The sequence below is a fragment of the Sceloporus undulatus genome, chromosome 4, assembly GCF_019175285.1.
Source record: "Sceloporus undulatus isolate JIND9_A2432 ecotype Alabama chromosome 4, SceUnd_v1.1, whole genome shotgun sequence".
In the NCBI taxonomy this organism is placed as follows: Eukaryota; Metazoa; Chordata; class Lepidosauria; order Squamata; family Phrynosomatidae; genus Sceloporus; species Sceloporus undulatus.
This window is the reverse complement of record NC_056525.1, coordinates 251,302,983-251,328,427: the sequence shown is the minus strand read 5'-3', so window position 1 is coordinate 251,328,427 and position 25,445 is coordinate 251,302,983. Positions and strand designations below refer to the sequence as shown.

The window sequence follows — 25,445 nt, the reverse complement described above, 5'->3', positions numbered from 1 at the left end:
CACCAGGAGGCCAGGGCAGGTGGCCTGGGGCTGGACCGTCCAAGGGGCCCCCTCCCCGCCAGGCCAGAGCAGGACTCCAGACCTTGCCCTCCGCCAGAGGCAACCAAGAAAGGGACACTCTTTTTGCCTATAAAAAGGTTTCTTTTATTCAAAATCCTTAGAAGAATAAACACGCGCGGGAGGAGAGAATCCAGGCAGGGGCAGGGCTGGACCAGTAGTCTTCCTGGGCTAAAAACAGCATCCAGGAACCCAGGCCACACTTGGGGCTGCCCAAGGGGCCCCAAAAGGCCTCTCCTTCCCATTCTCTGCCCTCCTTCGGCATTTGGCTCAACTGGGGAGGAAGGGGGCAGCGGTGGCAAGGGCAGCCTCCCAGGCCCAGGCAAAGCGCCCGGTTCCCGATCCCGGGCTAACAGGAGACAGGCTCTGGCCCCACTTCCCTGGTGGAGGAGGGTCGCCAGCCACTATGGGGCAGCCTCCTGCGGGCAAAGACTGGCCACAGGCAGGCTCTGCAGGGCGGACTGGCAGATGGTCCCGTAGGACTGGGAGTAACTGCCCAGGCAGGCCTTGGGGTCCCCCGCTGCACCCACATTTGCTGTCCTCTGGAACAACTTCTTACAGGGCTTCTGAAAGGGAGGCGGTGGCGGCGCTTCTCGGCTGTGGGGCTCTGAGCTCCTCAGGTTCTGCAGAAGGCCAAGAGAGAAAGGCTGACCAAGGAAGGGGACCCCCCACCACCACATACACACACACCAAAGGCATACACAGAGCCAGCTCCAGCCCTTTGCATGCCAAGCACTGCTGCGATCCAGGAGGGGCTTGGACAGCCCTTGCAACTCTATGCTTCTGTGACATACCCCCAGATAAAGCTCCCCAGGAAAGCCATGGGGGGAAGGGGGTCGATTTCACTCACCCCCCCTGCGGCAACGGCAACCTTGCTGGGCGAGGGCTCCTTCCTCATCAGAGGATGGTGAAGAGCCGCTTGGTGGGCATGGGCAGATAGTGACAGTGGCCGGGGGGGGCAGGCTCCTCTCGTTGGTCTCCCATGGCATCTGCAAAGCGGATCATAGGCAGAGTCCGACCTTCCACCAGCAAAGAAAAGGAAGGAGCACAGCAATGGCCGGAGCAGGACTCTGCCCCAAGGAGGCCACCTGGCTCTGGGAGGGGACTGAGGGCCGTAGCTTGGGCTGGCACGCTGCCCAAAACCAGGGTAACACCATGTGTACAACGTCCTCCACAGGTTGTGCCTCTCTCTGGGCCCAGCCAGAACCAGGTTGCAGCATCCTTCCCACCAATGCCACACTCCTCAGTGTCACAGGCCCAGCAGCCCCAAAGCCTCCACACAGCAACCGGGGGCAGGAGCAGAGGCTCCGGGGCCCTTTCTGGCAGCCTCCTCACCTAGTTACTGGTTTCCAACCACGAATGTGAGGCACAAGAAGAAGAACTACTCACTAGGCTATGGGGAGGGAGCATGCCGCCTGCTGCGGCCGCTGTCCCTGTGGCACTCGTCTGCGGGCAGGACCCCTGCCTCCTGGGTCGCCGGCTGAAGGAAGCGGCCGCCTCTTGCGGCTGCTGTGGCTGCGGATGGAGTGGGGCAGAGCGATTCCTGGCCAGGTGGCTGGGAGCCAGACTACCTGCAAAAGAAGGTCGCCATGAAGTGCCAAGTACAGGATCCCTTCAGTTCAGGAATCCAAGCATCGGTATTAAAACGGACTGAAAACTTTACTCAGCGGCCAAAGACGTTCACAGCAGATGAGTGATGTCAAGACAAAGGCATTAGTGGCTACTCAGCATAATTAAACCACACAGCAATTTAAACTGTGCATCCCATTTGCCCATAGAAGTAAAAACGCTCATATTTTCTCCTTCCCCAAGTTGCCCTCCCCAGCCCCATAAGAGCCGTTCTCCCAGCACAACCTCTGTTCCCCAAAGATATGCTCATTAGCCACCCAAATGAATGCAGACAGCCAGCACCACCATTATTAACCCATGACAGCACATTCCATCTTCCGGTATTAAAATCCTACAAGCACTGAAAGCCTCTCTCTGCAAATGATGGCAGGAAATCAGAGACTCTGACGGAGGGAGGAAAGGGAGCAAACCCAAAGGAGGGGGCCATTGGCTGCAGGCAGGGGCTTGGGCTGGATGACCATTGCGGCCCCTTCCCACAACCATAAGTCTATGATTCTAAGAGCCATGCCATAGAGGCCTCTCCACCAGGGATCTCCTGAAGTCTAGGATGCGCATCTGACTCTGCCTGGCTTCTCCTTCCATTGTATAACAAACTCCAGGAGAACATGGTCACTTCCACCAAAGGATCCCACCACTTGCACCCCATTAACCAAGTCATCCTTGTTGGTTAGGATCATTTCTAAAATGGCTGACCCCCTTATTGCCTCTTCCACCTTTTGGACCATGAAATTGTCTGCCAGGCAAGTGATTAATTTGCTAGACCTTGAGGATTTGGACGAGTTAAATGTCAGGGTAGTTGAAGTGGCCCATCACTACTACATCTCTCCTTCCTGAGTGTGTGGCCATCTGTTCTAGAAAGACATCATCCAATTCCAGAGTGCACCAAACCCCCCGCTGCCTGTCACCACTCTTCCAGTCGCCCCAAAGACCCCCAGGAGGGGAGGGCGAGGCTGCTTACCCTGGGCTGCTGCTGAGCTGATCTTGGGCCTTGGGCCAGGGCTGCTGGCCTCACTGGTTCTCCGTGGGGCGGCTGCACAAGGGACAGTGGCTCCCAAGGGCCCAGGGGAGGCCTGTGGTGGGAAGGGCCCCTGCGCTGGCTCTGGCTCACAGTGGGCCCTGGCCTCTGGTGGGGGGGCTGCTGGGAGAGTCTCTTCCTGTCGCTGCCGCTGCCGCCTTTGGGCCTTCTTTTCTAAGATCATCTGTGGAAGAAAGGAAGAACAGGTTGGACTGTAGCAAAAGGAGCCCAGGAAGAGACATTACCAAAATGGACGCTTGCAGGAGATGACGGGGCAGATGGTCCGCAGCAGACAAACCTGCCAGGGGTTTTAAGGGTGCGCTTGCCGAACGCTTCTTTGACCCCCCCCTCTCTCTCTCCAGAGCATCTCAGTCAGAGCACCAGTCCCCCCCCCATCCCTTTGGGGATCACAGCAGACCCCTCCCTCTTGTGCAGCTGTCTGCAGCACAAGTACTACAGTATTCTGCCACTGGGCCGCCTCTCGCCTCCATGCCTCACACTGACCCTTCTCCATGGCATTGCCGCCACAGGCTCCATGGAGGCAATGGGCTTGCAGACTGTAAACTGCTTCAGGAGCGTGAGGGTTCACTATCAAGCAGAATAGCAACGTAAAGTGCTGCATCGAGCGCTCAGTGGCAGAAAGGCAAGAGGTGGCCTTCTTCTGGCAAGTCAGGGGAGGGGGGCCCCCAGAACTGCGCTGGCAGATGCCTCAGAGGCCCCTGGGTGGGCAACGCTCTCGGCCCCCCACCAAAGTCCTCTGGGAAAGGCTGACCCTCCCAGGGAAGGGATGGGGGAAGCATGGCGGGGGACAGGCGGAGGCTTCCTATGGGCCGCATCGAGCGCAAGGCAGATGCCCTACGTTCCTGGGGGCAGCTGGCCGAGGATCACTCCCTCCTGAGCTACTGGTCTAGGCCCACATGGACTGGAGGCCCACAAGGACTTCTTCTTGGAGACCCCAGTCCCCACCACCACGTTCTTGATAACAAACCACCCAGTGTTTAAAACCAGGCTCCCTGGACTTCCAGGTCGGTCACTAGAGAGCTGCACAGCCGCCTCTAGGGAACTCTCCTTCCAAACGCTGCCTTTTGAAGCCGACTCTGGGACTCTGGAGCCGGCAAGAAATTCTCTCCTGGGAAGGAAAGACCATGAGTCCCAGCCGCCTTCCGGGGAAAATGCCCGCTTGCCATGGAGAGCGCAAAGAGCTGGACTGCCATCAGCAAGGCTTCGCCTCCAGTGAGCAGCTGGCTGCCGTTTTCTTCGTTACGTTAATTAAGTGACTCTTAACGTTGTCATTTAAGAAACTTCTTTAGGCCTGGCCATTGTTTTATGTTCTCATAACTGAACTTCTGCCCTTTCTTTGGAGTTGCTCATGAAGGGCTTATTTTTAGAGCCAAAGTTAGTAAAATAAATGTGATTTTGTGTGTGCGCATGTACATTTATTACCTTCCAGAGAAGGCTCCCAGCGCACATGGGCTGCCCTTTGCGCTGCTGGGTTATTAAAGGGGAAAAAGGGCTGAGGCCGAAGTCCTGGCGATGGCTCCCTGCCCCCAGAAGAGAAGAGCAGAGCGCTTCCCCAGAGACGCCGCCAGAGCGACACCCGCTGGACGTGCGCCGGATGCGCCGCTTTGAAGATGCCGCGACGTCTGCAGGGAAAACGCGCCTGGAGCTGCAAGAACAGGCTGTTTCCCGGAGGTTTGTGCTTTGGAATGTTTTTATTCCTTTTTGTCCTTTTTGGAGTTATGATCATTATTGGGGTATAATTTGATTTGTGCCAATTAACTTTGGGTTCAACTTTGGAGAGACTCAGCGCACGGGGCTCATTTTGGGATTCCTTTATTTTGTCAAGTTTTCTCTTCTCCCCCCCCCCTTTTTTTCCCCCCTTGTTTTTCTTTATTGTAAAACTTACTTTAATTTGGATTTTATTGCATTTGATGATAATTTTGGAAACGAATTCTCTCTTGTGAATTTTTTGAGTTTAGAGTTTTAGATAAAGGTTTTTTTTCTCTTTTTTGCTGCTTGAGTTTAATTTTGACTTTGTTCTTTTTGGAGGGGTTCTCCTTATTCCCCCCCCCCCCCCATATTTTTCCATTTTTAAAAGTACATAGACTAACATTTAAGTTCTAAAATTTGGGGGTTCTGTATATATGTACACCTGCAATCAGAATACATGTCTGTAGAATATCACCTTTTGGCAAGACTTAATTGATATCACAATGAAATCTAGAGCAAATACCTCTGAGCAAGAATGAGAGAGAGAGAGAGAGAGAGAAAGTGGGAGCGAGAAAGAGAGAGAGAGATAGGAATGAAGAGAGGGAAAAAGGTAAAGACGACAGGAGAGCAACTGAGGCACCACAAAAGCCATCCGACATTAATCGGATTGCAAACACATGATGGCTAATGGAGAGGACAAAGGAAGACACAGAGAGGGCCCTGATCCAGCCCAACCCCCTCCTTCTTGGAACAATGATTAGGAAATGTCAAAGATGAAAGTGCAAAGGCAGGATTGCTGCTGACCATAAAGGAAATAAAAACAATGACCTCGGAGGAAATACATAAATTCAAACCAGACAATGAAGAAACCGAAAGAGTTAAAGAGTTGATCAAAACGCTGACTGAAGTCAACCAATAAGAAGACACAGAACGGAAAGGGTAGCGATGAAAGAACTAGGTAAGACTCTAAAGTGGAAAGTCATACTGACCATTAAAGTTAGGATCGTCCAAGCCATAGTATTCCCCATCGCCATGGATGGATGTGAGAGCTGGACAGTGGAAAAGGGGGCTAAGATGGAAACCAACTCCTTTGAGATGATGTGGGGCTGGAGAAGAGTGTCGAGGGTCCAGTGGACAACCAAAAAGACAAACCAACAGGCCCTTGAACGCATCAAGCCTGGAATCTCCCTGGAAGCCAAAATGACTAAACCGAGGCTGTCGGACTTTGGCCACATCCTGAAAACAAGGCAGGACTTATTCTTAGAAAAGCCAATAATGCTGGGAAAGGCTAAAGTGGAAAGAGCGGAAGGCCACACGCCAAAGGGCTGGACTCGAGCCGGAGGGAGGCCATGCGCCTGAACCAGAGCAGTGGAGGGCAGAGGGCTGGGAGAGGTCTCCTCCGCAGGGTCCTTGTGGGTCAGGGCCAACATGTGGATAGTTAACAGCAGTACAGTTAGGAATATGACAGGCGTCCCAGTTTGCGTGACTTGGGTTGTGGACGCTATGGATGTGTTTATCTTAATACAAGAAATTCAGAAAACAAAACTCCGTGGAGGTCTATAAGCAGAGGCTGGATGGCCACCGGTCAATGGGGCTGCTTTGACTGAGAGTTCCTGCATGGCAGAATGCGGCTGGACAGGATCAGGGCCCTTCTTGGGGTTTCTTCCAACTCTAGGATTCTAAAATAAAGCCAGGCTTACTGCTTGGTTTCCAGATGCACTGGCGATTTGGCACCCAATTTCGAGGGTCTGGGGAGGGGTGAAGGCTGGCTGGGGACTGATGCAGCTTTTTGTGGGGAAGGGGCAGACTGTCCTGGGTCACGCACCCCTGAGGGAGCCTTCTCCGGCTTCTGCTAGTCAGAGGAGGGAGAGAAAATGTCCTCTTGGCCTAGGCTTCCTTCGCCACCCGCAGTCCTGGCGCAGACTGTGGAGGAGAAAGGGGGCCGTTGCTTCAAGGAATCCGTGGGGCCCAGCCAAATGACTGACCAGTCCCCAAGCAAGAAGGGAGTGAAGGAAGGAAGGCGGGAGGGAGGGAGGAGCTACCTCATAGAGCTTGTTGCGATACTCGGCCACGGAGAGCTGGACGTTGTCGTCCAAGGGCAGGATCACATTGCTGCGGAGAGCAGGTTCTTTGGCTGGACAGTGGAACCTGCCAAGAGAAGATCTCGCCACGAGAGTTTGCTTGGCGGCAGACAGAACGGACGGCACAAGGGATCCAGAGGGGAGGAATGGGAGACCCTGGGCAAGACTGCCCAGCTGCCAGGGGCCGAGCGCATTCCTCTCCCAGCACTCGCCAAAGGAGCTCGCGGCCAGCGGCAGCTCCCCTCTTCTAGCCAGGGAGACTGCTGGGTGTTTTGCCTCCCAGGCCTTCTTTACCTTTGCACATAGGGATGCTGCAGCGCCTCTTCCGCCGTCAGCCGCTTCTCTGGGTTGAAGACCAATAGCCTTTTCAGAAGGTCCAGGGCCTCGGGAGGCGTGGAGGCTGGCAAGAGCTCCTCAAAACTCACTCGCTGCCTGTGGATGGGCAGAAGGGGCACGGCTGTCCGGTCCACATGCCATAGCCAGTCCCATCCAGCCCCCCAAAGCATGCTCCCCAGCATGCTCCTGAAGCTCCCAGGAGAGGAAGAGGAAACACTCACTGGCCACCCATTCGACTGATAATGGAAGCGCTGTAGTCTGAATGGAAGGCGCCCACATCTGCAAGAGAAAGCCAGGTGCATGAGGAGGCCTTTGCAGGGCAGTCCCAGTGCCAGGCAGCAGATGGGCAGACTGTCCGCAGGAGGTGGCTGCGGCCAAAGCAGCGTCTTCCTGTGTGGCAGAATGTGGCTGGACCTCTTCTGACTCTTTGGCCCACTCTCTGGAGGTGACCTACCCACCGCAAAGGAGCCACAGAGTGGCTCATCAATCTTTTCCCCAGGTGTGGACCCAAGATGGGCCGCTCTGACCTCCTTCCTTTCCCTTTTGCCCTTCAGAAGCTGGGAATGCCCAGATCAAGGACGGCTCCAAAGCAGTGAGGCTGGCCAGGTGAATGCAGACTAACTTGCTCTCCTTGAAACACAAGAACCTGGTTGGCCTCCTGCTTCCTGGGGAAGAACAGCAATGTTTGCCACGGCCCTCAGGACCCTACTCTCGGGAAGGACACAAGGACCGCCATGCGCATCCCCTGAGCCCCCAGCCGCCTGCCCCAGAGAGACCACTGCAGGAGGCCATGGGGGCCACGGGAAGGACAGGCCAGCCAAGCTGCCTCCTGGGCCTGGGTCCAGCTGGGGAGTCCCCATTGCTGGCGTGGGTCCGGCAAGGGAGGAGCCCAGCCCCTCCGCCCCGCACTGCTGTCGGAAGGGTCTTCTGAGCCACGCAGGGACTCTGGCCTCGGGGCGCCTCCTGCTCAATCTACAGACCCCCGAAGGGGGGGGGAGCTCCGTCCTCAGAGGACCCGCAAGGCCTTCCTCCTCCTCCTCCTCCTCCTCCTCTTCCTCCTCGCTGCTTCCTCATAGACAGACAGGCGCTGGCCCTGCCTCCCAAAAGCGAAAAGGCCTCCTCACCTTCTGGAGAGGAAGGGGCAACAACCCGCAGGATCTGCTCGATCTGGTTGAGGGTGGAGGAGCCTGGAAACAGCGGCTTCCCCAGAAGCATCTCCCCCAGGATGCAGCCCAGGCTCCACATGTCCACGCCTTCGGTGTACCTGCCGCGGAAGGAAGGAGGGAGAAGGCCGGCCTGAGCGCGGAAGCGAGGGAGAAGGAGCCACAGAAACAGGCCTCCTCCCCTGCCTTGCTTCCAGATCCCGGTGCGGATCCTTCCTCAGGTTCCCCGGGACTCAGGGCTCTGTGGGGCAACAAAGGGGCATGGCCCATTGTGGGCTGAGAGAGGCTTTGGAGCAGGACCCCATCTGTGCCAGTGTCCCAGAAGAGAAAGGGGCCCCTGGGAGGCGCAGGGTCCCCAGCCAGGAGCCCCCCTTGGCCCTGCCCTCCTTCCTTGCTTCCTTCCTTGGGGGGAGGCTGAGTGTGGGCAAAGGAAGAGTGGCCCCAGGGCCCCTCCTCTGGGTTCCTGCCCCCCAGCCGTTGCTCCTCTTGGCCTTGCTGACCTGCGGGAGGCCAGCAGGATCTCCGGGGCGCGGTACCAGCGCGTGGCCACGTACTCGGTCAGCGGGGGCCCGCCTTCGTCTGCCTGGATCTGGCCCAGGGAGCGGGCCAGGCCGAAGTCACACAGCTTCACGAAGCAGTCGGCGTCCAGCAGCACGTTGGAGGGCTGCGAGGGCAGAGGCCTCCTCAGGGGCAGCAAGGAAGAAGGCCCGGCCCCTGGGCCAAGGGAGGGCCGCAGGGAGCCTGGGCCTCCTCCTCCGCCTCCTCCTGGGTCCCGGCCTACCTTCTGGTCCCTGTGGATGACGCCCCCGGAGTGGAGGAACTTGGTGGCCCTGAGCAGCTGGCAGAGGATGTAGCGCCGGTGGATGTCCTTCAGGAGGCCGCCCTTCCGGAGCACCGCCTGGAGGTCCGTCTCTGCCGAGGGAGGAGGAGGAGGAGGCTCAGCCGCCACCGTCCCGGTCCCGGCCCCCCCTCCCTGGACCCCGACTGACCCATGGACTCGAAGACCAGGTAGAGGTCCCTGTCGTTCTGCGCCCGGACCACGTCCAGCAGGCGGACGATGTTGGGGTGCGAGCCGAACTCCTGCGGGAGACGAGCAGAGCCTGCCGTGGGCCGAAGGACGGAAGGAGGGAGGCCCCGGAGGAGCCCCGATGGCCGCCGCCGCCGCCCCCTCTGTCCCCGGGGCCTCGTCTCGCCTCACCTGCAGGAAGGCCACCTCGCGGAAGGTCCGCTGGAAGGAAGGAAGGAAGGAAGGAAGGAAGGAGGCCGTCAGGGGAGCCGCCAAGCACAGCCCCGCCGGCCTCTCTCCCGGGGGCCAAGGGGCTTGGCCCACCTGGGCGTCGGTGCGGTTCCGGAAGGCGTCGAAGATCTTCTTGACGGCCACGGAGGCCCCGCTCGCCCGCTCCGCCGCCTTCCAGACGACGCCGTAGGCCTAGGAGCCGGGAGACAGCGCCGTCAGCGGAGGGGCAGCGGGGCCTCGGCCCTCCCTCCAGCCCTCCTCCTCCTCCGGCTCCCCGGCCGCACCCCTTTCCCCAGGCGCCGCTGGATCTGGTAGCGCCGCGCCACCGCCGCCTCCACCTCCGCCTCGCAGCCAAAGCCGCTTCTTCCGCCGCTCATGGCGCCCGAAAGAGAACGGCGGGGAAGAAGAGGAGGAAGGACGCCGCTGCCATGGAAACGCCGAAGGGAAGGGAACCGGAAGCCCCGCCCCCGGAAGGCTCTGGAAGTGGGAGGAGCCAGAGGGACCCGCCCCCTCGAGAAAGAAACACTCGGAGTCGGGCGTCGGCTGAAACGTTGCGCCTTTATTCTCTCTCGCTATTGCCTCGCCGGCCGCCGGAAACAAGGAAGGAAGCCCCGCCCCCACCGGAAGGAAGGGGAATCCGGAAGCTCAGCAGGGCCTGCCCCGGTCGGGGCTTGGAGGGGAGGCCGGCAGGGAAAGCCAGGCCCCGCAGAAGGGAACTGGGGAGCCCCCTCAGGCACCCTGGCTCTGCTGGGGGCCCCTTCCCCCGGCCAGCCTTTTGCCAGGGGACCCAACCGAGGGAGGGCGGCGAAGGCACAAAGGGCGGAGGGAGGGACCCCCAGAGAGCCCCCCGAAACACAGGGGGGCGCCCTGGCTGTGCTCCATAGAGGGCCCTCCAGGGACACAGGGAGGCCGAAGGCACAAAGGGCAAGGGGAGGGAATGAAAGGCTTCCTGGCAGCAGGTGGGCAGCCAGCGAGGAGGCAGGGACAGAAGGGCACCAAAGAGCCAGGGTCAGAGGGGAATGGCCAGCTGCAAGCCACCCCAAGGGCCTCTGCCATGGGGCATCATCATCCACGGCCACAGCCAACATCACTGCCGCCACTGAGCACAGAGTCCCCTGATGAAGGCCACTGCCATCCCCTCAAGGCACCAATGAACCCAGTGAAGGATGCCCAGCTGCACATGGTGCGCCAGTGGGTCAAGGAGGCCGCTGGAGCCGTGGGCAAGAGGCAGTGTATTACATGGTCCTGAGGAGGAGGAAGAGGAGGAAGGACTGGGGCACCACCAGGAGACCCCGCGCAGCCATCTCCCCGGGTGGAGCGTAGTGGGGCTTGGCAGCAGTCTGCTTCCCCACAAGCAGAAAGGACTCTGGCTCAATGCGGGGCCTGTTGGTCACAGTCCAGAGCCAGCCAGCCTGGCCCCTGCCCCCCACCAGACCCCCCTACCACCGCCTCCATGGCGCCCGGGTGCCCATCCTGCAGCCATTTCGTGGGGCCTCCCACAGTAGAGTCTCTCCCGTGAGAGAAGGCGTTCCCAGGCAGAGAGGCAGCGAGGTGCCAAGGTCACTTTTTGGTTTTAAAAGTTCCCAGGAGCTTGGGCATGAACTTGCCCATCTTCTTGTCTTTGGCATCCATCTCTCCGTCCTCCTCGCCTTGGTCCTCCTTCTTGCAGAAGACCTCGAAGCGGCTGTAGACCCGCTTCTCCTTCCGCATGCTCTCCATACGTTTGAGGAGGGACTCGCGGTCCTCGGGGTGCTGGTCCTTCTGAAGGAGGCGCCTGTGGCTGCCGAAACTCTCCGACCGGCTGATCCCTCCAGAGCCTCTCTCTTCGCCCTTGTAGTCCAAGCTGGTGGTGGACTTGGAGAGCTCTGGGTTGCCGGCCCCGGGGAGATGCCGGCCCAGTTCGGCCCGGTTCTTCTGGCTGTTGGCGGAGATCTGCTCCAGAATCACCTTGGTGTCGTCACGGAGGTTGCTGCTGTAGAGGACGTTGGCGGTGGACAAGGGAAACCGGGCCTGAGACCCCGGCTGGCTCCCCTTTGGGCTGGGGGCTGGCAGGGTCGCCTTGGCCGGCTTCTCTTCCTCGATTGCCTCCGGGTGTTCGCCCTTGGAGACCCTCTTGCCGCTGCCTGCGTTCTGCCTTTCCGACTTCCAGCTCTCCGGGTCCAGGTCTTCGTCGGGCTTCTTCTCTCCTTTGGGACTCAGCAGTTGCTTCAGCCGGAGGGAGCCCTTCCTAAAAAACTCCCTCGGACTCGGTTCCTGCTTGCTGCCTTCTTCTTCTGTCCTGGCGGGAGAGCCCTCGGCTGGATCGTGGCTCTTGGAGGGGCTTTCTGGGGCTGGAGGGATGCTCATTTGTGCCGTGGCCAGCTGCTTGAATTCGGCTTCAGGTGGGCCGTGAGCATCACCTTTCAAGGACAGTTTCTCCTTCCTTTCTGGGACACCGAGTTTCTGGGTTTCCCCGACAAAAATGAGGCTTTCCTTCTCAGAAAGGCTGGGCTTGTTGTCTATTGGATAGAATCGAGAAGACAGCTTGTCCATCTGACTACTGACCTGTGTTACGGGGTCTTTGCCAAGTCCATCTGTGAGCTGGCCGGCCGAGGGGGACACCCCAAACTGCCCCTCTGAGTCTGCGTGCAACTTGTAATTGTGGAAAGTGTCTTTGGAGTCCACCACTCTGCTCTCCAGAATCTTATACTGGACCGACTTGGTGCACCTCTTCTCTGCACTTTGGGATTCTTCCTGGAGGAAAGCAGACATGGCTTTGGTTTGGCTGACGGTGGTGTTTTCGGCGGAGTCTCTGCCCACGGTCTTGTACTTCTCAAGCAACTCGGCCACTTTGGAGGTGGAGGTCTTTATAGTCTCACTGTCTTTTGTGGTCTCGCTGGTCATTTGTTCTTTCTGTACCATCTGGAGTGTTTTTTCAGCTGAAGCATTTGGCTGATCTAATTTGGCAGCGCTGAAGATGAGGGAAGACCTGAGGCGCGAGGTCCTCTGGATTAGGGGGTTTATCCTGCTCCGGAAGGGGTCTTGCCTCCCCCCCGGGGCCTCCTCTGCCAGTCTTTCAGTGTCCTTGGTGTTGGCAAGAGGCAGTGGGGCTTTGAAGGAGGAGAGGAGGTTGCTGGGATACCTGGTGAGTGGCTCTGCCGTGGGGCCCAGCCCCTCGCTGTGTCCCTCTGGCTCCATAGGTGCGGGGAGGCCCTCCTCTCCCGCCTCAGACTGGCATCCGCTCAAGTACGAGGAGATCCTCCAGTTGCGCAGTCCCGCCCGCTGCTCTTGGGCCTTCTTGTCCTGCTCCGCGTCCAGGTCTTGGTCCTGGAGAAAGAGCCTCTGCTCCAGGCTCTGCTTCTGCGTTGGGGACGTCTGGCAGAGGAACTTCTGCCCCATGTTCTGCCTTCTGAGTGAGGGCAGCCCAAGCAGACCGTTCCCCCCGGGGTTCAGGCGCTCGGAGCCGTGCCGCACTTCCTTGGAGGAGTTGGATGGTACGTAGTCCAGCCGCAGCGGGAAGCTCTCTTGAGGGAAGCCGGCCTCCAGCTCAGGGTACCGAAAGCCATCCACGTAATCCTCCGGGAGATCGGTGAAGCCTGGGCGCCCTCCCCGTATCCTCTCAAAGAGGCCTTGGGGCCTGGGCCCACCGTGCGGGTGCTCAAACTGGTACTGATAGAACTGGTCCTTCTGGAAATGGCTGGATTGGACTTTGAATTCATCCAGATTGTTCATGAACATCTGCCTGGAAAACTGTTTGGAGGAGGAGTAGTTCTCGAAGGTGCCTTCGGCAAAGCTGTGCCGCTTGAAGGCATCCAGCTCGAGTTGCCGGGTCCGGAGGAAGCCCCGGCCCGGCTCCAGCGGCGCGTTCTCCATCTCCAGCTTCTTGGCGTACATGCGCATGGCTGAGCCCTCCAGTGTGTGGCGCATTGCGTCGTCCCTGCGGAAGGAGGACAGGAAGTACCGGTCCGGGTCCATCCTGTCCATGAAGGGAGGGAAGAGGGTCTCCTCCTGTGGGAAGAGCAGGGAGGGCTTCTTGGGGAAGAAGGTTGGGTGGTTCCCGAAGGGCATCATCCCATATGGACCCAGCGGGGTGTCCGCCGCCTTCATCAGGACATTGGCTGGGGGCACCAAAGGGTCTGACTGGGCAAACAGGATGCGAAACTCCTCGTCAAAGCTGGCCACCAGCTCCCCCTGGAAGATGTGGGCGATGCTCCGGTGGATCTTCTCATACGACCACATGAAGCTGTGGGGAGGCAAGTGGGAGAAGACCGGATGTAGGCTGTGGCCACTGAGCGCCCCCTCCCCTCCCGCCCCTCTCTGACTCTTGTGGAGGACGGCATCTGCCGAAGGAGTGGTCACCCACCCCGCTGCTGGGAAAGGCCAGCTACAATTGGAGGGAGGGCAACCTCTGCCCTGACAGGGGTCCTTCCCTGCCTCACTGACCCTGCAGGTAGCGGGGCCTTGCTGTTTTGGGGGGTCGGCCCCCTCCATCCCCCAGCTGCCCCCCTCCTTCTCACCTATAGCTGCCGCTCAGGACCACCATGCAGTCCACCAGCAGGAACTTCTCCTTGACATGACCCTTGAAGGACATCCCCGTGCGGCAGTAGTAGGTGGGGCCGGAGACTGTGCGGACTCTCAGGAACTGCAAGGGGACAGAGAGGTCAGCCTGCAGAGCCCGGAAGGGCACCCAGACACTGCCTCCCCCCCTTGCCCTCTCTGCCACTCCAACCCCTCCGGCCCACTCTTCACTCCCACGGCTCTGCTCACATCCACATAGTTGAGATTGACTCTGCACTTGGCGGCCATGTCCAGGAACAGTGGGGCATGCATCTCGTCCAGCAGGATGTAGACGGGGACTCGGCGAGCAGCTGTGTCCAGCACTTCAGCCAGGAGATCCACGTCCGTGAAGACGTCCATCACGATGGCCACCACCTGCAAGGGAATGATGCAGTCACACCCCTAGCGGAGACACACCACCTGGCACCTCCTCATCCCAAGAGCTCAGGTGGCTTGACTCTGTCCATCCTGAAAGCGACCCACCCGCCAGACAGGGAAGCCGGAGGGGCTCACTGGGAGGGAGCAACCCTCACCCTGCTGGCCACTCTGAGCCCACAAGGCAACTGTTCCCGCCAGGCTCATGGCAGCCCAGGACACACAGACCCCCAGGGACCCTCCCTCCCACCACAAAGCCCAGGGGGGGGGGCTGGCAGGCTGCCCCTGGGGTCCAGTCCCTCCAGCCGCCCTCCTTGGTGCCCCTTTGATTGCCTGGAAACTGAGCCTGGCCCCTCAAGTCCCTGAAGAAGATCCCAGGGGGCTTTTGCGCCAGTGCTAGTTCCAACTGGGGGAACCTGCCTGGCAGCTCAACACATGTGTGCAGTAAATGCCATTGATCTGTAGAGACCAGGAACTAGATTTAGGCCACTGCCTTCTCTTCCAGAATTGAATGAAATGACATTAAGAGGAAATCAGGCACATGGGTTTTTCTCTTTGTTGAATTAAACCCACTTCCTGCATTTCTGCTTCAATGCCATTGCCCCTTCATAGCAACACAAAACCCTTGGGCTTTCTGATATTAAAACTAATTCTGGGCAGCAGATACTTCCTTGTCCAGGGATGCCCAGCAAATGAGTGTGTAAATAGTCAAATGGGCCTGGGAGTCCCTCCCTTGGAAGCACCTGGCCCTCCTCTTGGGCAGTGCTTCAGAAGCCACGGGTAGAAGTGGGCTGTGCCACGGACGCAGACTGGCTTGCCTTCTGGTGCTCTTTCTGAGAAATTGGGCCTCCTCCTTGCTTAAGAACTGCTCAGAGCCTTCCTCCTCCTCCTTTCCTCCAGCCACTGGCTCCAGGCTCAATCTGGCTGATCCTCCACCCCACTGGCCATGGCATGGCGGGCAGATGCCCATGATGGGCTGGATGGGCTGCTGCTCTGTCCAGAGAGGAAGGGGTGCCGCCTTCTCCTGCTTCCCTCTTGGGTTTGGCAGGGCTCCTGCTCAGGAACCACTTCTCACCTCTTAGAGCCCCTGCCAACTGGCCTTCCTTTCCTTGGAACGCTAGTGATGTGCATTTGGCACTGGACTTCCCTTGAAGACTTTCTGGCCACTTTAGGAGGAAGACCAAAATGTGGCTGCATGGTACATGGGCTGGCCAGTTGCCTGCAGCCAAAGCTAGCCTCCTGGTGTTACCCCGGCTTCCCTACAAACGTCAGTGGCAGGAAGCCCACCTTGGAGGGACCTGGGCGCACCTCTGGCTTCCATGAACACGAGAGACACCTCCGCCAGCCAACCCTGCGCTGCTCATCTCCTTGTAAACCCTCCAGGGAGGAAGAGGAATAATGCCAAGCCAGCTGTGGGGGCACTTGGCCCACCCCCCACCCACTCCCTCAGATTTTCATTTGGGGGAGTTACAGGAGCCATCTCTCCCTCCGACCCCAAAGCCTCACCTGTTGCGCAGCCCGGATCATACGCCGTGCCTCCTCTTTGATGCTGGGGTTGTCGGGCGGTGGGGGCTGCACCAGGGTGGTCACCTCTGTCCCCCGGAACCCAAAGACCATCGGCCAGCCCAGGTCGAGCTCCGGAACGGCCAGGTCGGAGTTCATGGGCCAGTATGTCCCTGAAGAGCCATCCATGTCCGTATCGTGGGGTTTGGAGCCCCTGCTGCCGCTGCTGTCGCCACCACCGCCCTCCCCATCGCCACCGCCACTGCCCTCCTGGCTGGAATACTGTGGCTTCTGAAGGTGCTGGGTGACATGCTTGATCTCCGAGGGGCAGAGGAAGTCCGGGGCCCCCTCCTCGGCCAGGAACCGCTGGTAGCCCTCCGGGCCATCCTCCGTCAGCGCATCCAGGGCCAGCCGGTAGTACTCCTTGTAGTGGGGGGGGCAGGTAGTTGGGATCCAAGGGGTTGTCGCCCTGTGAGGAGCTCTGCGACCGGCGAGCCATGGCGGGGGAAGAAGGCGCTGCGGGGGGAGAGAGAAAAAGGGCTATCATCACCTTTGGGAGCAGGGTCTGGCACCAGCACCTGCTCCTCCCCCCCCCCCCCCCCAGAGTTGCCCATGGCTGGATGCCTGCCCACTATGCTGCATCTACTGAAGACACCGGAGGCCTGTGCCCGCCTCTTCCTCTGGCACCATTTCTCTAGGCAGCATTCAAATCAGCGGCCGCACCTCGAGAAGAACATGGGGTCCAGCAGGAGCCCTGGTAGCACAGTGGTCAAATGCCAGTCCTGCAGCCCCAAGGTTGTGAGTTCGATCCCAAGCAGGGCTCCAAGGTCCACTCAGCCTTCAATCCTTTCATAGGTCAGTAAAATGAGTACCCAGCTTGGTGGAGGCAATTGGCTAAAATGCTGTAAACTGTTATAGAAATGTAAATGGTATTGCTATGTTAAACCAGGGAATGAGGCGAGAGAAGCCGTGGCTATCAGCTGGAACCACCGTTGGGCCCAAGATGGCAGAGGGGCTGCTGGGAAGGACACAGAGAGAGAGACCCCCAACCTCTCCCCATTACCACCAGGGAGCTATGCATATTGCCTTGGGCACCCACGCATGCGCACCCATGCAATGGCCCAATCCCAGCCCTCTGTGGAAGGAGAAGGTGGGCTCCTTGCAGAGCGGCCTGGTCAGCTTCTGCAGACACACATAGAGACAGAGAGAGTGCAGCTGCGCAGCGGGTGTGGTGTGGAACAGGTGCCAGGGGCCACAGGGCGTGTGACGCACAAAGGAATGTCCCTGCGTTGCAAAGGAAGTGGGTGCGCCGTTCAGCACCGCCCGCACAAGCCCAGCCGGTGAGGTGTTCTCGGACCAGCTTTGCAGAAAAATCTCACAACTCTTCCATGGAGGTTCAGCTCATGTGGCAGAATGCCTTGCCCAATGAGCACTGATTTTGCAGAATCAGGACCAAGGGGCTGCCCAGCCCAGCCTCCTCCTCCTCCTCCTCCTCCTGCCATACAGAAAGACACCACCAAGCCCTCCTTGTGACGGATGGCCACCCGGCCTCTGCTTAAAAACAGCCTCCGAAGAAGAAGGAGGCTCCAAGGCCCTCCAAGGTGGCTCCATCCTCAAAGTGACACCTCTTGAAATACTTAAACAGGGCTATCATATCCCCTCTTCTCCAGGCTGAACAAACCCAATTCCCTAAGGAGATTATCTGGCCTGGAAAGAAAGCCAGGAGTAAAAGGCACACTCCCAGCAAAGGCACGCGATTGCGCCGAGGATTTTCAGACACGTCACGCTTATCCAGGGCTTCTCCTGTGAAGCTCCAGGAATGCTCCAGCAACAAACCATTCCTGGGGAAGTCCTGGGGATGACTGGTTGCTGGAACATTCCTGGTTCTCTTCCCAGGGAAAGCCATCTGAAAACCTTCAGTGCAATCGTGGAATTATCCCCAGAGAATGCCTTCCCAGAGTTTCCTCATCTGATAATCTCCTGAATCTCCTCATAGGGCTTTGTGGTTTCCAGACCCTTCACCATTTTAGTCTCCCTGCTTTGGACTCATGGCTCCAGTTTCTCAATGTCCTTTTTGAATTGTAATGCCCAGAACTCAACTCAGTATTATTCCAGATGGGGCCTGATCAAAGCAGAATCGAGAGGCACTATTCCTTCCCTCGATCTAGACACTATCCATGGATTTTTTTTTTATCCACAGATTCAAGCATCCATGGATTGAAAGTATTTTAAAAGTATAGAAATTCTGAAAAGCAAACCTTGATTTTGCCATTTTATGCAAAGGACGCCATCTTACTCTGCCATTGTATTTAGCGAGACTTGAGTATCCATGGATTTTGGTCTCCAAGGCAGGTCCTGAAACCAAAACCCAGTAGTTACCAAGGGACTACTGTTGATGCAGCCTAGAATCGCATGGGCCTTGTTAGCTGCCGCATCACACTCTTGACTCATGTTTCACTATTGGTTTACTTGGACTCCTAGACCTCTTGTTCAGCCAGGTGTCCCCCATAATCCTATATCTGTGCATTTCATTTTTCCTTCCTAAGTGCAGTACTTTACATTTCTCCGTGTTGAAATTCCTTTTGTTTGCCTTGGCCCAGCTTTCCAGTCTGTCGAGGTCATTCTGAATTTTGATCCTGTCCTCAGGGGTATTAGCTACTCCTCCTAGTTTGGTGTCATCTGCAAATTGGATAAGCTGAGTCCTTGATAAAGATGTTGAATAGCAGACTGGGACCAGGACAGAGCCCCACTGGTCACTTCTCTCCAAGATAAAGAAGAGGAGCCATTGCTGAGCACCCTTTGGGTTTGGACAGTCAACCAATTACAAATCCATTTAGCAGTTGCCTTGTCTAGCCCACATTTTAACCATCTTGTTTGCAAAAATACCATGGGGAACCTTGTCAATGGCTTGCCACTGAAACCAGTTACGTCCTATTTTAATCTGACCTGCTTTTCCAAACATTTCACAAGGTGCTTCCTAACTAAAATGGAGGTGCTAAAGAGCCATCCTGACCCGAGAAGGACTCCGTGGCCCTGGCTGTTCCCTTGGGCCTCGAGGCGCATTCTGTGGCTGAGAGCTCCACATCCCTCACTCTGAGTGGAGGCCACCCTTGGACTATAAAGCCACATGCTACTATTATGCATCCAGTTCATAAATAACAGATCAGTACTGTTTTGTGGGAAAGAGAGCTCCACAGTTCTACACAAATGCCAGGTGCACATCCGTCCCTTACTTGCCATTTTTAGGAAAGCAGCCCCAAGCCCTGCCACCTTTCCCCGCAGAGGAATTGCTCTGGACCTCACCCCTTTTCCTGGGGTTAGCAGATCAACCCAAAGGCACGCAGGCCATTCCTAATGGCAGAGAGGGCAAAGGGGTCTCCCCCGCGGCTGCCAAGGCGGGCACAGCGCTTGGGGCAAGGGGTCTCCCCAGGAGATATGGGCAAGAGTGCCACAAAAGGAGCTGGGGCTGGGGGAAGGACATACGGTTGGGGCCCCCAAGGAGGGCCAGAAGACCCCCCTCCCTGGCTGCTCCTGCCACTTCTGCAAGCGCACAGAAACCGGCAGCATGGACTAAAGGGCCCTGGGATGTGTAGTTCTTCAAAGGCCATCTCTCACAGGTCTCCCAAGGAGAGAAGGTGGAAGGGTCCAGTGAAGGAATACCTCTCCCTGGAGACTGGCCAGGGGTCGGTCCTTCCAGCAGCACTGCCCTACAACTAGGGTACCGGTCAGTACCGATCCCTCGGCCCTCCTGGGAAAAGGCTGCAACAACGTCCCCTTCCTTGCTGCAAAGCCCTTGCAGCGACCAAGGAAGCGAGTTCCAGAATCCAGCCACCTGGACCCACACGCTCCTTCTTTGTGGCTGAATCCGCTGGCCCAGAGGCCGGGGCAAGGCAAGGCCTCCCCATTGTGCACCCTTTTGCATGCACATATGCACATGGCGCACACCCTCGCACACACGGCTCAAAGTATTTTCTTTCCTCCCCCATTCCTCCTTTCCATGCGCTGCACACGCCGCAGTTACTTGTCATGAGTTACTGGGAAGACAACCAGTGCGGGGGAGGGGGGAGTGGTGGCTGGAGCCAGGTGCGAACGACACACTTTTTGAGGAAAGAAGAGGCATTGCCAGACGCTCCAAGCCTCCTTTCAACAATCCAGACTGAGAACTCCTCAGTTTGACCCCTTCCCCCAAAGCTTAAAAAGAAAAGCCTCATAATAGGTGATAGATATATATGGAAACAGTAAGAGAGTCCTTTGGGGGAGTTGCAAAGATTTAAACAATGCCTTGCAGTTCCAGAGCCACTCTCCCAGTGCAGGCTCAAATGCTCCTGGCCCCCGAATTGAGAAACGCCGTGGGAGACCAAGATGGCTGCCATGTGGGACCCAGCCCCCTCCTCCCCACTTTGGTGTCTGGGCCTCCTCCCCCTCACTGCCCAAAGGACCGGCCAAAGGGACACAATTCCCAGCAGCCTTTCTGGCCCCTTTGTCCTGCCCCCCACGCAAGCGGCACGCCTCAGGCCCCTGACATCCACAGCGGGTGCAAAGGAGAGCCTGTGGGGCTCCCACTGGGAAAAATGGCCCCCAGCGCCCAGGGGGTTTCCTGCATGGACGCTGGGGGCCAAAGGAACTCGAGGGCAACGTCTGAAGAGATCTTGACCCCTGACACACTGGTCACTCCGCACCCGCTCCGGCCCAGGTCAGCGCAGGCCACGACGCAGGAAGACAGACAAAATGGGACCCTGAAGAGAAACTCTCCCTGGAAGCCAAGAAGACTGTCGAATTTTGGTCACATCATGAGAAAGAAAAACTCATTGGGAATGATGATAATGGCATGAAAGGTGGAGGGAAGGAGGAGGAGAGGAAGACCACATGCCAGATGGACAGACTCCCACAGAGAGGTCAAGCGCATGAATTTGCAGGACCCAAGCAGAGCAGTGGAGGACAGGAGGCTTGGAGATGCCTCATCCATGGGGCGGCCATGATTCGAGGTCGACTCAAGGGCTGCTAACAACAACAGCAACAAAACATTACTTCCCTCAATTTGGAAACTATGCTTCTACTAATGCAGGCCAAAACAGCATTCACCTTCTTTGCTGCAGCACTACACTCCTGGCTCATGTTCACTTTATGATCAACAATAACCCAGGTGCTTTTCACCCGTCACACTGCTATACTTGTGCATTTGGCTTTAGTGGTCTAAATGGAGAATTTTGCATTTGTCTCTATTGGATGTCATTTCATTAACTTCTGAATTTCACCAAGGCTCTTTTTAATTCTGTTCCAGCCACTCCCCTCAGATGTGTAGCGTCTGCAGACTTGACCAGGATTCCCTCCAGGCCATCCTCTAGGTCACTGTTAACAGGACAGACCCCCGTTTTCCAACCAGTTATGGATTCATCTGATGGTGTTTCCACCTAATCCATATGCAATCGGTTTGCTTATCAAAATATCATGGGGTGCCTTTGCTGCAGTCTAGATAAATGGCATCCGCCACATTCCCACTATCTACTAGAGTGCTGTCTGAAAACAGAAATAGAAATGATTTGGATCTTGATAAACGCACGCTGGCTCTTGATGACCAGCGCATTGCCCTCAGGATCCTGGCAGATGGACGCCTGTGTGATCCCTGCCAGTACTTTTCCTGGCACTGAAGCCGGACCGACTGACCACAGGATCCCGGATCACCTTTTTTGAAGAGAGGGGCAACGCTGGCTCATCTTCAGTAGCCCCTCGCCTGTTCCCCAGGACTTCTGCAAAATGAGGGCAAGTGGTTCCGGGAGCGCTGCAGCCAGGTCCTTCAGCGCTCTGGGATCCAGTCCATCGGCCTGCTCTGAAGATCTCGGCCCATTTGGGTTAAAGACTTGACTGCCGCCAGGACTCCTCGCCTGGGTCCCTCCTGAGAGAAAGGTGGCACACAAATGAAGCAAACAAATAAAAGCGAGGTCTCTGCCGATGACCAGAAGCAACCGGTCCTTTCTTCAGAGGAAGATAGTGTGCGATTCTGCCCAGTATTTCCCTGAGCTTGGCAAAGTCCGCTTCCCTCGAACGCGCTCCTCCAGGGATTCTGGGAAACAGGGACCGCGCAGAATGCATGGAGCAACTGCCTGATCTGCAACCAAACTTATCTCTGGCTTGAGGACAGGCAGCAATTTGGGAAATGCCCCAAATTCTATGGACACCCATTCATTGTTCAAAATGGATTTTAGGGAACACCCATTTAAAAAAGGAAAAAGTCATTTCCCCCAGTAAAGACTCAACACAGGAGCCTTTCCAACTTGCCCCATTGCTGCATCTGGGGCAAGATGCTGTTGCAGTGATGTGAACATTTGCTTTATTCTGCTCAGGGTGACCAGACGTCCTCCTTTTCCAGGGCATGTCCTACATTTCAGCCTTCTGTCCAGGAGGAGTTCCAAAATGTCCTCAGCGCAGAGGATGATTAAGGAACTTGAATTTATACTTATCTGGGTACTTTTAGCTTTTATTTTGTCATGTCCTACATCTGGTGGTGCCTTGTCCTCCTTTCCAGTGAGGACATCTGGTCACCCTGGTTTTGCAGAAGGCCTCCCCCCCCCCCGGCAGAAGAAGGGGACGCAAAGGGACTCTGGGTAAACAGTCAATAAAACAAAATTGTGTAAAGACACACATGTGCGCAGGGGTGCCCTGCCACCCCCAGGGCCCTGGCCAGTGGTCAAGGGAGAGGCCAGGTCTGTGGCCTGAGACTCAGCCACCCCTCGGGCCCCAAAAGTGGGGCTCCAGAGGAAGGCCTCTGAGCCCCAAGGCGGCCCTTGCCTTTTGACAAAACCTTTCCCGCCTCTGAAATGCTCAGCATCAAAAGGTGCGCCTGGGGCCTTATTATTATTATTATTATTAGCTTTATTTATTAAGCGCCATAAATGTACAAATTCCCTCTCGGCTCAAAATGGGGCACTGACCCGCAACTGTGCCCTGCGCCCGCCATCTACTCTGCCAAGAAGCGCTTTCCTTAAGCGCTTTGCAGGCAGGGGCCAGGCATTCTGCCAGACAACTGGACACCAGAGCAGGAAAGGCCAAAAACCATCTGCAGCCTTGCCAACGGCACGTCCCTCGGGGATAAAGGTATCTTTTTGGAGAAGGGTCTCCAAGACATGGGGAGGGGGCACTCTGGAAAAGACTGACCTCCAGTGAGGCCCTGAGACAAGGCATGGAGCCCTGGGTGCGTGCACAGGAAACGTTTCAGGGTCTGAAGGAAGAGGAGGACGGGGCCAACAAGGGCCATCCAGCCCCACCTCAGCCATTGCAGGGAATGCAGAACCAGCGCAACCATGACTCTCCGCTGGAGCTCCACTGTCAAACTGCTCTTGTGCTCAAGACGTTCTTCCTCGCATTTAGGTGGATCTCCTTCCTTGGCCTGGTTCATGGTCTCATCTCTGGACCATCAGAAGACCTTCTGGCTCCAGCCTCTCCAAGCAGCCCCTCCAGAAACACAGAGACGCCTCCGTCATGTCGCCTCTCAGCCGCCTCCTCGGCTGAGGCCCAGCATTGCCCAGGCCTCTGTCCATCTTGGTCAGCCTTCCTGGACACAGCCCTACTTGTCACATCTTTCTTGAGCCACGCTGGCCAGAACTGCAGACAGGATTCGTCCAGGTGGGGTCTGACCAGAGCAGAAACGAGTGCGACTCCTGCTTCTCTTGCTCTGGACACTCCACTCCCGATGGGACAGCCCAAAAACGCACTGGTTTTTTAAACCGCTCCATCACAAAAGCCGTTTTGTTTGCGGTCAACTGAGACGCCGCGATCACACAAACTCCTTCAAGCCACACCTTTACCTGTGTGTTTCATCCTTTCTGCCTAAGTGCAGGACCTTACATTTATTTCTCCGTGTTGAAATTCATGTTGTTAGGTTTAGCCCAGCTTTCCAATTTATTCAGGTCATTTTGAACTCTGATCCTGTCCTCTGGAGTATCAGCTACTCCTCCTAATTTGGTGTCACCTGCAAATGTGATAAGCATGCCCTCTATTCCTTCATTCAAGTCATCGATAAAGATGTTGAATAGCAAACTGGGCCCAGGACAGAGCCCCACTGGACGCCCCTCTGGTCACTTCTCTCCAGGAGGAAGGAGCAGAGGAGCCATTGCTGAGCAGCCGGTCAACCAATTACAAACACAGCTAACAGTCCCACAGTCCATCTCACATTTTACGGCTCTTTGGCAATGATATTTCCTGGGGGCCCGTCACTGAAGCTGGGCCACGTGGCACACGTCCCCCATGTCCCAAGGCCCACTTTCTGCTGAACAGCCCCAAGGGAAGCAAGGAGTGGGAGTCCTTCCCAGTCGCCCCCCCCCCCTGTCCTGGCCCCCCTCTCTGCTGCCAGTCAGACACTGGGATGGGCCTTGAGGCCAGGCCACAAGGCGCCTGCCTCACCTGCCTCACAATGTGTTGCTTGCCCATCTCCCACGGGCCACGGACCCCACCATTGCCCATGGATACCCACCGGGGGGGGGGGGTGAGGGTCAGAAAGATGCACCTTCCTCATTTGGGGCCTTCTCTGGTGGCCGGAGGGGACACTGGCACCCTTGAGAGGACCACAGAGGCACTGGAGAGAGGCCGGAGGGCCTGGGGATGCCACCAAGGTGCCATCAGAGCAAGCCACGTCCTCCTCAGGGACCCCTTTGGCCCTCTGCCAGGTACTCACCCCCCCAAAACACGCACCTTCCTTGGTGTCGGCGCAGCGCGGCTCTCGCCAGGCCTCCCGTCATGCCCTGTGGGGGGAGGCCTCTTCCTGCCCCGGCCTGCACTGCTGGGCCTGTCGCAACCTGCGCCGGTCTCTGCTGCTGGTGATGGTTCCCAGCCCCCCCCCCCCTTTGCTCGCTCGCCTGAGAGGAGCTCCTGGCAAAACCGGCCGGACGGCTTCCCTCCCACAGACACACCTGGAGCCACCCAGGAGGCTTCCCTGGCAGGAGGGCAGAGAGAGAGGAGCCTGCCTCCCTTCATGAGCCCTTCCTGCAGCCCCCAGAACCAGCCCTGGCCCACGGCTGCCCCACTGGCAACTGGGGGGCACAGGACGCCAGGGGGCAGCAGGAGGGGCACCGCCTCTGGGAAGCCAAAGGAGGGCGAGGGGGGGGCAGCAGCAAAGCCTCCGCTTAGACTGTTGGGGGGACTTTGTGCCCCCTTCAAAAACGGGGCCCCAGGCCCCTCTCAGCCCCATGGCAGAGATGGCACAGGCCACATGGAAGCGCTGACATGCGTTAGGGGCCATTAAGGGCACAGTCCCCAAGCAAGGCCTCCTTTCGCAGGCAAGGCGAAGCCTGGGGCTGCCCCGGAGGAGGCCCTGCCAGAGCGGTCAGTGGCCGGGCAGAAGTGGGGCTGGCGAGGAAGCCGGAATGCCCCAGGCCATGAAGACCTCTCCCTGGATTGCAGCGCTGAGGCTTTGAGGAAGCCAGCCCCAGGGGCCCAGACTGACCTCCTCTGGCGCCCCTTGGGAAGGCCAGGGCCACCGGAAGTGCTCCGGCAGAAGGGCCCTCCCCGGGGCCCTGGGTCTCCTCCTCCTCCTCCAGGGGCCACGAAGGGCCCGAACGCAGCCAGGCCTTAATGGGGGGGGATGCTGGGGGAGACCTTTGGGGAGAGCGAGGGCCAGCAGGGGCGCAGCGCAGTCCCTGGGAGGGGCAGGGTCCCGGGACAAGGGCTCCCTCCGCCCAGACCCCCCCCGAAGGCAGACCCGGGGGAGGGAGGGCCTTACCTGCCCAGGTGAGCGGTGGCGGCGGCGGCGGCGGCGGCAGAGGCGGAAGTGGGGCTCCTCCTCCTCCTCCTCCTCCCCGGGAAGAAGGGGC

General features: G+C 57.8%; 2 protein-coding genes across 4 annotated transcripts in view; one reads left to right on the top strand and one right to left on the bottom strand.

The window, feature by feature from the left end:
* Nucleotides 1-25,445, top strand: part of GRINA (glutamate ionotropic receptor NMDA type subunit associated protein 1) — a 595,197-nt gene that overhangs the window by 144,924 nt on the left and 424,828 nt on the right. The gene's annotated exons all lie outside the window — the stretch shown is intronic.
* LOC121928654 (mitogen-activated protein kinase 15-like) lies at nucleotides 128-25,403 on the bottom strand. Of its 3 annotated transcripts, XM_042463666.1 has the most exons (14): nucleotides 9,513-10,740; nucleotides 9,322-9,420; nucleotides 9,190-9,219; nucleotides 8,981-9,071; nucleotides 8,773-8,903; nucleotides 8,492-8,655; nucleotides 7,953-8,092; nucleotides 7,050-7,107; nucleotides 6,787-6,924; nucleotides 6,454-6,559; nucleotides 2,645-2,885; nucleotides 1,447-1,628; nucleotides 908-1,046; nucleotides 128-680 (listed from the first exon to the last, which is right to left on the bottom strand). In XM_042463666.1, the coding sequence occupies exons 1-14, from the start codon at nucleotides 9,603-9,605 to the stop codon at nucleotides 613-615; spliced, it is 1,680 nt and encodes a 559-aa protein (XP_042319600.1). In that variant the 5' UTR covers nucleotides 9,606-10,740; the 3' UTR covers nucleotides 128-612. The 3 variants fall into 3 exon arrangements, with proteins under 3 accessions (XP_042319600.1, XP_042319599.1, XP_042319598.1); XM_042463665.1 differs by lacking the exons at nucleotides 128-680; nucleotides 908-1,046; nucleotides 1,447-1,628; ... (5 more) ...; nucleotides 8,492-8,655; nucleotides 8,773-8,903 and adding exons at nucleotides 13,725-13,849; nucleotides 13,975-14,139; nucleotides 15,646-16,158; nucleotides 25,355-25,403 and having other exon boundaries at nucleotides 9,051-9,071; nucleotides 9,322-13,450; XM_042463664.1 differs by lacking the exons at nucleotides 128-680; nucleotides 908-1,046; nucleotides 1,447-1,628; ... (5 more) ...; nucleotides 8,492-8,655; nucleotides 8,773-8,903 and adding exons at nucleotides 13,725-13,849; nucleotides 13,975-14,139; nucleotides 15,646-16,158; nucleotides 24,328-25,313 and having other exon boundaries at nucleotides 9,051-9,071; nucleotides 9,322-13,450.